Source organism: Epinephelus lanceolatus, unplaced genomic scaffold, assembly GCF_041903045.1.
Source record: "Epinephelus lanceolatus isolate andai-2023 unplaced genomic scaffold, ASM4190304v1 scaffold29, whole genome shotgun sequence".
Lineage (NCBI taxonomy): Eukaryota > Metazoa > Chordata > Actinopteri > Perciformes > Serranidae > Epinephelus > Epinephelus lanceolatus.
Genome location: NW_027556811.1, coordinates 116,696 through 127,823, shown reverse-complemented (window position 1 = coordinate 127,823; position 11,128 = coordinate 116,696). Strand labels below are relative to the sequence as shown.

At 38.6% G+C, this 11,128-nt stretch overlaps 1 protein-coding gene and 1 long non-coding RNA gene across 2 annotated transcripts; one reads left to right on the top strand and one right to left on the bottom strand.

The window, feature by feature from the left end:
- Positions 1–431: 431 nt before the first annotated feature.
- Positions 432–2,586, top strand: LOC117246875 (uncharacterized). Its single transcript, XR_013490567.1, has 3 exons — positions 432–753; positions 868–959; positions 1,058–2,586. It is a non-coding gene; the product is annotated as an uncharacterized LOC117246875 (long non-coding RNA).
- Positions 2,587–2,832: 246 nt separating this feature from the next.
- LOC144462222 (uncharacterized) lies at positions 2,833–9,347 on the bottom strand. Its single transcript, XM_078166038.1, has 3 exons — positions 9,307–9,347; positions 4,984–5,083; positions 2,833–3,318 (listed from the first exon to the last, which is right to left on the bottom strand). Exons 1-3 carry the CDS (start codon positions 9,345–9,347, stop codon positions 2,833–2,835), a joined length of 627 nt encoding a protein of 208 aa, XP_078022164.1.
- Positions 9,348–11,128: the final 1,781 nt, after the last annotated feature.

Below are 11,128 nucleotides of genomic sequence, written 5' to 3'. Positions count from 1 at the left end.
GACATCTATTGCACGTCTGTCCGTCCTGGAAGAGGGATCCCTCCTCAGTTGCTCTTCCTGAGGTTTCTACTGTTTTTTCCCCGTTAAAGGGTTTTTTTGGGGAGTTTTTCCTGATCAGCTGTGAGGGTCATAAGGACAGAGGGATGTCGTATGCTGTAAAGCCCTGTGAGGCAAATTGTGATTTGTGATATTGGGCTTTATAAATAAAATTGATTGATTGATTGATTGATTTCATAGGCACTCCATCTGCTGGCAGAGCAGAGGTACAGCACGTGTTTTCCCACCAGTCTTTTAGTATGTCCGAATGGACCCAACTTGTTTAGTAGGTAGGAGTAGTATCTAGTGGTAGTATGTAGTAGTAGTATGCAGTATGCCAGTGGGCCTTTCAGACGCAGCCACTGGCTGTGTACTGATTAGTCAGTCACCTAATTGCTGATAGTTTACACCTGGTTCAGACAGAGAAGTATTTAAAGGAGTTCTGGAGTTTTCCCCACTTATAAATCATGGAAGAGAACCCAAGAAAGAAGCCTAAAGCAGATCAAAGTGATGTTGCCACTGTAGCGGGATATATCAGTAAAGTGAGTGCAGCTAAGATATCCAAAAATGGAACGCATTACTTTAATGCAGTAATTCAGATTTCAAGTGGAAGATTTCACAACGTTGTTTCCTACAAGATGCAGCTCCATGTGCATTTTTTGAAGTTTACAGAAACAAGACAAGCCATCAAACTCTTCAACATAAGAAAAGCATGCAGTAAGTATTTATAAAACAACTCAACTTTTTGCTTAATCATCTTTATCATAAAATACAGTTCTGCTATAATGATCAGCTGACTAATTGTTTTACTTTGGATATTTTAATGAACAGGTTACCGACAATACTCAGAGTATGATGTGATCTGCAAATTCAACACCACAATGGAACCTACCCATGTCAAACTGCTACCCTCTCATCATAAGGTAAATGTGTTTACTCACTAGCTCCTCTTTCTCCACTGTTTAATCTTTAACATTAATAATTTAACAGTTTAAACATTAATATTATCTTATTTCATCAGATTGACTCAATCAGATGCAAGATCACATCAGTTGCTACCCACAAATACACCATCTCTGTCCATGGCAGTAACCAAGAGGTCACTACAGTGGTGGGGAATGACGGAACAGCTGCTATGAAAATCCAGGTGTGGAATGAACAGTATCAGTGCATACAGGCACAGAAGTCATACATTATTACAAACTTGTCAGCAAGGCATTTTGCTGGACAATGTCTACTTACAACAACTCCACACTCAACTTTTACGGAGTGCAAAGATATTACACTGCCTATCAACCATGAAGACATTGATGTGGATCAAAACATTAAAACACTTCTGGGGCAAGCTGTTGCTGTGGACATTAAATCTAAATTACGTTGCATCATTTGTAAAAAGCACCAGACAGGGAATTCCAATCCCATGGACAAATATCACAGATGTGATCACTGTGAAAGAAAACAAAAGATGTCTACATATGAGAAAACCTTAAGGGGCACTGTGACATTAAAAGAAACTGTGGGTGTAATAAGAGACTACAGAATCAACAATGCCACCATAACCCAAGTACTGCAACAACAAAACAAAACTGAATTGACTCACAATCCTGATGAAATAGAAGAAATGCTCCTAGAAATGCCGACTGTGACATGTTTAGTGGATAATGATGACAATAGAATCATAAAGATTGACCCTTGCACATCAGTTACAGAGCCTTCTTTTAGAAATCAAAAGCAGCAGGGCAGTGAAGATATGTCACTGGAGCTGCTGTTCCAAGAGCCTCCAGTGTAGATGGTCCAATCCTAAAAGTGGAAACAATATTATTTTTCTTTTTACTTTTTATGTTCATCTTAAAAGTGTTAAAGAACAGTTTTAAAAAACTGGAATGTGTAGTTTTTCAACTTAATTTACTAATTTCATTTGTAAAGATGAACACAGAATTTAAGTTGTTAAACTATGTAAGGATTGTATTTTTTTTTACTTTCAATTGGGAAGTAACAAAGTACATTTGAGTACTGTACTTAACTGTGTTTAAGTATTTTTTAAAAAAAATCAGCCTCAAGGTCATAGACAACCTTGAGGGCTCTTTTCTTTTCCACATCCATGTTAATGAAAAAAAAATTCACGCATGTAATGGTTACTTTGTTCACCCCAGCCTTTGTTTTCTGTTTTAATTTTTTTTTTTTTTTTTTTTAAATAATTCCTGATGTTCTGCAGTCTGGTGTTGTGTCACTAGAGGGCAGAGTTGCTAATACTTCTCATTTGTTGTATCTGAGAAATAAAAAAGTCAAATCTGTCTGTACATTGGGTGTATTGTGTACTGCCATTACGTGCGGAAATGCACTGATCGTTATTACGTTGTGATAAGTTAAAATGTTGTATAGCCTACTTTAGCTGGGAGGGGTGGAGGTGTTCTAAGCTGTGTGGTGCAATATCTGTATTTCTACCAGTGCTAACTAAATGCTCTGTGTGTAACTTGGCTTCTCTCCAACCAAGGATGGAGTATCTTGCGCAAGGTTATGTAAACCCAACCAATTAAATATTAAAATCAAATTCTCTCCTGTGGCCCATTTTTCCATTTCATATTTTTGATCTGAGCCTAAAATCTAAAGCATGATAAACAAGCCCTTTTCCTTTTTTGGTATCAGATTCAAAAACAAATAACCAGTCACTCTTTCATTTTTTGATTTGTGATTGTCAATTGAAAATGGAAAGAACAAAATGATACACGGATTCTGGTTCATCAGAGAGAAGCATGTGTCTGCAGACCCGCAATGCACCTGTGTGTACCTCACTTTTCAACAACTATGCACAGCATATTTCCTAATGTCATGCAACAGCCAGCTGATAATGTGAAATCTGTGATTCCTGCCCAGCCAGTATTCCCACTCGATCACTCTTAAATGTTCCTTCAAAAGGTTTGTGGTACGGTTTCCACGGTGCCTCCATACTTCAACCTTGAATGTCTGCCATGCACGTTCCAAGTGCTGAGTGTGGGCTCCAGTGTATGGGTCAACCAAACGTCTTTTATGACATACTGTGTGATGGTCAAACCCTAGATTTGTAAGTGCCCGCTGGTAAGCTCGCCATTCATCAGAGACAATTTGTGAGCCTCCTCTGACATGACATATTATGGTTGGCAGGAGATCTTCTCTAGAGCGGCCTCTCACCACCTTCAGTATGGGTCGTCTTGATATTTGCCCCACTTCAAGTAAGCCCAAAACCCACTTCTTTGTCCGGCGCCAGGCAGGTCCAACCCGTCCTCTGTTATACTGTAAAACCAAATATTTTCAGATGAAGTGAGAAAGCTTTCTTGGAAGCCACTTTTCAACCCAGTAAATGACACTGTAAAATATTACTATTTAACCAAAGTAAAGACAAGATAACAAGGAGGACTGTGCACAATAATAACAGCTTCATGATGATAAAGACTAAACAATTTCAGGGTTCCCAGGACTTTTCCAGGACATTTTCAGATGCTACATTATGCAACACCATACACTAATACATCCCCTGCCCCCATGCTTTGGAGAAATGTTTTTTTTTTTTTGTTTTTTTTTTTTTTACAGTTTTACCTTACTTTTTGTACATTTACACAGATTGCTTCTATGTTTATTCCTCTCCCACCCCCAGATGTCTGATTAAAAAGATGTGCAGTCTATGACTATGACATATCTATAAAATAATCTCTTACATTCTTAGAAATTATGAAAAAGGTATCATAGCTCCATCACACCCATAGATTACAGTGTCGTATAACCAACTGAAATTACAATATTGGTTTTTTTTTGGGTTTTTTTTTTGCGACCATTCCGGAGTCATTTGTTTTTTTGCGACCACTCCGGGGTCATAGTTTATTTTATTCTGCGACCACTCTGGGGTCTGTTGCATAAACGAGGGTTTTTGCCCGCATAAACCACAAAAAAAAAACTTTTCTGGAGGGACTGAATTAAATACAGCTGAGAACAGACATGTATGCTCAAAACTTTTAGCCTGTTTGTGTTCACTCATAAAGCATAAAGAGAGAGGGATGATAAATAATTTTCCAGGACAACTCAGCTTTTCCAGGACATTTGACTTTTTTCTCATTTTCCATATGTTTTCCATGACTGGAAAATTGGTCAATCATTTTCCAGGTTTTCCAGGACGCGTCTTCATGTTACCCTGGTGTCTGATTTTATTGATGGCTGTAATGCAGACCTTGAGAGATGGAAGTTTGATATTAGAGCTTGCTCACATTTGAGACAGGCAAGTTGATCAAAATATTCCACAAGTATATATTCTACTGCTTACAAAGTAATTTAAATATCTGCATATATCTGGTATACAGCAATACACTGTTGTATTGCTGTATACCAGACATTTTTATAACTTGTTGTCTGGCGAGATTCCTGCATTAGCCCTTTTAATGTAGACCAGACTTCCTGGCTAACTTCTGGGTATCCCTCTGCTAACTGGGGATAAATTCAATCATGCAGCTCATCCAGGCTTTCCAAATGTTATCAGTTCAAATGGATCAAAATGTTGTAGTGAACTGAGTCAGGGGTTGTTTGATGCTCAACACAATTTATCCACTGTTTTACAGTTCAGTTTTACATTAGCGCCACAGTAGGCTACATTGGAGTTTATGAAAAAAAGCTGCATTCAGCTGCATTGGATTGTCCCTTTCTTCTGACTTTGGTGTGTTCATGAGCTTTTAATTTGTAATATGGAGCCAACATGGCGGCTACACAGATGTGTTGTATTCAATTGCTCAGTGCTTTTAAACACATTAATAGCTGTTTTTAGTTTTTGCATGACAACAAACAGTGAAGTAAACGGTCGGGAACTCATTTTTCCAACACCACATGAATGCAGCACACATATTCAGACATATGAAGGCAAAAGTTACAACGTCCAAAAGTTACACAGTATAGCTTAAAATCCATTTCATATCATTGAGACAACACCTTTCTCAAACTGGAGGCCATCTTGGTCAAAGTGGAACTGCTGCTAGCAATGCCATCCTCCATCATATCAGTCTGTCTCAGCCTCAATCCTTGAGAATACCTTTGACAGAAATGGTTAATCTTAGTAAAACTAAAAATGAAAACATGAAAAGGTGCACTGGCAATAATTAGTCTATGAATCATTTGGATAATAATATTAATTAACACAGAAGGGAGAACATTTGTTTAAGATAACTAAATTGTTAGTGTTAGTTTCAAATGAGCAATAAGGCCAACATACGCAGCCTTTTGTAGTTATGTTGTTGCTGTGCGGAGTTTTTAGTTCTATGTAGTTTAAGTGGTGTCCTTCAGCCCTGTGTTGGGATTGTGGTCGTGGGGAGCCTTGTTATCCTTGATTCATTCTTTTTTATTTCTTTCCTTTTTTCTTATTTTTTGTCCTTCTTTCATTTGTTTTGTCAATTGGCTGTAGATTAGTATGCAGGACTATGTAAAGGCAAAGTTTGCATATGTTTGTTTACACATCTATGAATTTCTTTATATATCTGCAAGATGCAGAACTGTTAATGTTTTTTCTGCACACATGTACTGGCTGGATGTGTAATGCATGTGTACAGTATGTGTTGATCAGAGAAGGTTGGTCCATAGAAGCAGCAATGGTTCTCCTGCAAATGCTATGATACAGGGCCGCCCCTCCCTAAACGCAGAACACGTGCTGTGTGTAGGGCCTCATCTTCCATGGGGGGCCACATTTTGCGTGAGGGGACGCATTTGTGCATATGCGCAATGGATGAGCACATGCGCTACCGTGAGGCGCGCGTAGAATCAGCTCGAGGAAGGAGAGAAGAGGGGTGCGCTGGCAGGCACTTGCAGAGCTGCAGCAGGTGAAGAGTTGTCGACATGTCGTCCAAAAGAGCCTCAGGAGTGTGTGCGGGGTTGGGACGGCGGGCGAGCTCCACGGAGGGGGAGATCCGAGCCTCAGGGGTATGTGTGGGGCCGGGAGGTCGGATGCTCCCAGAGAGGGGAGAGGGAGAAATATAGCTAAATAAGATGAAAATAGAAAAGAATGTCTCTGTATTTTATTTCTGTTTACAGTGTTTAATTAAGGTGGGAGAGGCGGAGGGCTGAGGGAGATCGGACGCCTCCAGAGAGGGGAGAGGGAGAAATATAGCAAAATAAGATTAAATAGGAAAAACCTGTCTCCCTCTTTTATTTTATTTTCAGTGTTTAATCAAGGGTGGGGGATTGAGGTGGTGGAAGTTACTTTCTTTTGATGAGTAATTGACGGGTATTTGTGACTCAGATTTGTTTATTTATTTATTTCAGTTTGAAGTTATTTTTATTAAATATTTATTTATTTATTTCAGGTTGAATTTTATATTTTATTTGACTCATACAGCCAAACTACTGTATCTACAGTACATTTGTTATTGCCAGTAAAGGTTGTCAAGTTAAATTGCAAGTTGTTGTACGGTCATTTTGTACCTGTGATACATTTGGGATGGGGGCCTCCAAATAAAATTTCGCTTAGGGCCCCAATTTGGTCAGGGGCAGCCCTGCTATGATATATAGAAAGACATAATGAGAGTTATTTCACCTCATGAAAACATGCATTGTGGATATATCCCCTTAACTCTGGCAATGTTACTACACTAGTACTCCTATTATATGTCACAATGATGCGACATTCGCATAATGTTTTGTAAATAAAGTTAATTATTGTTTAATTTCCAGGTACATTTTCAACATACCGTAAATTGATATAACCATACAACATCAAAAACATGTTGAACACTACATTTTGTCAAAAAACATTTGATTGGGGACTCACTCTATTTCACTGCATCAGAAAACCTATTAACAGCAACTATCTTCTATATAATTGGATAGGTCTATTGTCTGTGGGATCTTAGCTATAATGGTGATGTTGCCTTTTAAATTTAGATTATACTAGGTAAGGATAAAAACAGTTATTCCCTTTATTGCATTTCCAGATTCATTTTAGGTAAGTCTATATTATTTTAGATGAGTTTCTTTTCTTCCTAGGATAGGGCTAATGTTAGCTTAAAAATAAAATAGAATCATACATACATATTCATTCAGAGATCCCTTACTGCTGCATCCAAATAACCATATTAATCATATTTTGGTCATTTCCAAAATGGTTAATGTTAACTAATAATACACCAACCGATGGATGAACTCCAAATGGCTCTGGAGAGGTCTCCGGGAATTGAAGAAGATTGATCCACTTCTGACAGATTTCCTCTGCTGACGGTGGCCTTTGCTGCCACAAGACCTAAAGGGTGAATTTTAAAAATAAACTATTAACCAGCGGTAGATTAAATTAACACTATAATGTTAATGACATAAAAAATATTACATCAATATACTTAACGTTGCAATTAGGGATGTTCCTGGCGACTAATTTGCTAGTCGATTAAACGAACATTAAAATTTTGACTAATCGACTAGTCTAAAAGTAAGACAACACCCAGAAAACAGTCAAACTTGAGAACAATTTAATCGACACAGTCTGAAAAAATACTGCATGTACGTGGGAGCCATTTGAAACCGTTAATCACATTTCTCAGTAACCACATCACATTGAATGGAAGCATATTTTGTGCAGTCACTGCCGTGATGAGTTTCATTATTTTTTCGGGTCTCCAGATTGGAGCTGTAAACGATGTGATATCACGGTTGCCAACTTTGGGTACCTGGCTGGAGTGAGATTTTGCTTATTATACATGCGTGTCCTCAATGCATATCTATTTTTACGACTTTTTTCTACAAGTTGTACGCCTTTTTCCCTCCAGTAATATAACTTTTTCTAAAACTGTTACGACTTTTTTTTCTGTAAATATTGCCAGTTTTTCTACAAATTTCTCTAGAATTTTTTCAAAACTTCATCCCATTGACATTAATTTGAACATACATTGACAAAGAAAGTAATGTTATTCAGTCTCAGTTAATAAATATTTGTGTACTTCTGGTGTTTATGTTTCAAAATGTTATCAAATGGGGGTCCGTGGTCTAATTTGTCTCAGTTTAGGGGTCCTTGATGTAAAAAAATTTGAGAACCGCTGATCTAATGCAGCCATCAGGTTTAAATACTCAGACCAAAGAGTGTTTTAAGGGAAGAAGATGCTTTTGAACTTTTCTATTGACAGTTTCATTTCAATTTCAGTTTTTTTCTTTTTTACAAAGCTCAAATTATGAACCATCTACATAACTTTTCAGAACATATGTTTTTTTCTCTTTATTAATGAATGAATGTCTGGTCACTGCTTATAGTAGCATGCCTCTCTGTCTCTCTGTGCTGTGTGCTGCCTGCATTGTGACCAGATATCATTATTTTACCAGAAAAACAATGACTGACCATGATGTTCATTTTAATTTGAATATTCTTATTTATTACTCGTTTTATTTACTGCTGACATCATGTAGGACTAAGTTAAAAACTCATGTTATCAAGTTGTTTATTCTCATATTCCGCCACAATTTAGCTTAACTTTGGAGCGTTATTTAGCCCCTTATCCAACAAGCTATCATAACATGGTTGGTATCAGTGGATGCTTCAGGTCATCTAGTTTATATGATAGCAGTATCTTCACTCTAGCTTTAAAACTGAGTCTGTTACATGGTTTATTCCGTTCATTTTTAATGCGTTTTAATGCATTAGTTTGGACAACAGCTTTACTAATTAGGTATAGTTAGCCTTCTTACTGTCTGAAAAAAACGGTATGCCTGCTGTCTTTCCTGGTACAGACACCGAATGAGCTCTCTGTAGATACTGTGGCCTGTGACAGTGTCACTGTCTGTGGGTTCAGACTGGCTGGCTGTTGTTGAGTTGCGGGACGTCAACTCCCGCCTTACTGGGCTAATACTCACAGGGCTTAAGCAGATGTCCAATCAAGATGGGAATAAGCATCACACGCCAATCAGAGAGTAATTTCTGAGCCTATACGAGCATACCATCAATGGAGCCTACACACAACCTGGATTTCATTTTCTATATTTCTTTTTTAAATACTGCCAAACCGTGCAAGTTTTATGAGATGTCATCTCTCCAACGTTACCCCTCGCTTACATCCGGCCGAGTGGGGAGATTGGGGCTGGGGAGGGGGTCGCAGCACCGGCTAAGTGGCGGATAGCTGCATCTTAGACGCAACAGTTAATCAGGTAATCAGCGTTGTACATTAATAAAATATTAATAATTAGGTTAACTGTCTATTGTTTCTGGTGCCGACTAGTGATGTTAGAAACGTTTAACTGACTAGTCAAATAATCGCGCACATCCCTAGTTGCAATGGCATTTCTTACCACACATATCCATCAGCTTTGGAGACAGCATGTAGGCGCATGGCTCCCTTGCAAGTGGAACAAATCATGCGACGGGTTAGGATACCTCTTATTTGCATCCACACAACAATTTTTCTCCGGTTGCGTAAGTTGTCCTCTTGTCATATTAATCAACGAATTTCTTCATGCAGCACATTCGCCATGATAGCACTCCACAGTATCAATCTGGCAGGGCCCGGGCAGGGTAGGGCAGGGCAGGGCACAGGTGTGCTGTGATTGGTTCTGTGCTTGTGTGTCTGTGGGCATGCAGGTGACATGTGGGTAGGCTGATCTGTCCCAGAGTCAGTTTGACAGGATTTGGGTATAAACATTTGTCATTCAAAATATGAATCTTTATTCATGAGCATTATTCATAATCTGTATGCAATAGGTCTGCCCAAGCGCAACCCGCGGACAATTTTTTTTCACCCGCGGCAACACTTAACACGTAGCCAAATTCCGCGGAAAAACTGCGGACCAGGCAACCCTGTGCAGCAGTAGGAGATGAACTGCGCCTCACCTGAAAAGTAGACGAGAGCAGGTGGCCGCAGCGGGGGGCGGTGACAAAAAGCTGCGGTGAAGTCGGACAGTTTCCCGACAGTTTCCAGCGGCCTTCAGTCCGTACAGGAAGTCACAGACACACTAACATCCTGTCTGGAATGATTCCGTTCATTAAAAAAGTGATCAGACCCATATATCAGTTTGTTTTCACCATCAGTCACACAACATGTTTTCTGTTCACACAATAAACCTTCAGATCAGACAAATACAGTCTTAATCTCTAAAATACAACAAAAATGAGCAGTTTATCTAAAACGTCATCTTGTTGAGTTGACGTCTAAACCAATCAGCTGTTAGATCAGGTGAGAGTCAGGCGGTACAGTCAGTGGAGAGCAGCTGCAGCGCCTGGCTCTAAAAACTGCGGCTGTCTCGCTCTCGCGGCTTTATCGCCGTCCACTTTTGTAATACGTCAGAGCAAGTCGGGATGAAGTCGGACACAAAACTAACCGACGTGCATTGTGCGCCGATCGCCGGTGATTGAATCTGCGCAGGCCTGGTTCATCTCGAACGAACCTAATAACCTCCTGCGCCTTATCCAAATCTCCCAGCATCCGTTGAGACTGCTGTGTTCATGACAAGTCGGAACGCTGGGAAAAAATAAATCTGAATTGTTAAATTGAATAAAATGGTTGTCCAGCTTGGAATTACAGGTCCTCATGTCGGGTGTCTATTCAGAGCTACTATTTTTTATGACGTTTTAACATGTATTTGATTTGTAGTTATGCATTATGTGATTGTATAGTTTATATTTAACTCACATATAGCAATATGTGAAATTCAACAACTATCTTATTGATTAATTTAGCTATACTGTGTTTGCTGGCAACATTAGCCTATCTGAGAGATTTTTTTCCCTCAACTTTATTAATCAAAATCTGGCTTGTACAATCAAGTAATTTCAATAGAAAAATACACTGAGCATTTACAACATATCTGCATTGAACAGTACATACATCAAAAAAATAAAATAAAAATAAATAACTAAAATAAAAGTCAGAGGTCTAATCAGAAATTAATACATTCATATTGTCATAAACAGTCAAGGCTTGTTTGGTTTTTACATATTTCAGTTTTTTTTTTTTTTTTTTAAAGTTTATTATCTCATTCTTATATACTAGCAACAGTGGGTGGCTCTTCATAAATCTGCATCTGTGGATGGACTGTTTGGCAATAATAATTAAGCTGTTATACATCATTTCCCGTTTTTTGTTTTGTAATATAACTCCATACTTCTTGTATTCCA

What these genes read in the sequence shown, in the direction of transcription:
- LOC144462222 (XM_078166038.1), bottom strand. Translation starts at nt 9,347, where the DNA reads ATGCGCCTACATGCTGTCTCCAAAGCTGATGGATATGTGTG. An exon ending in AAAGCTGATGGATATGTGTG is followed by an intron (nt 5,084 to 9,306) that starts GTAAGAAATGCC and finishes TTTCTGTCAAAG; the next exon opens with GTATTCTCAAGGATTGAGGC. An exon ending in TGGCCTCCAGTTTGAGAAAG is followed by an intron (nt 3,319 to 4,983) that starts GTGTTGTCTCAA and finishes ATCTGAAAATAT; the next exon opens with TTGGTTTTACAGTATAACAG.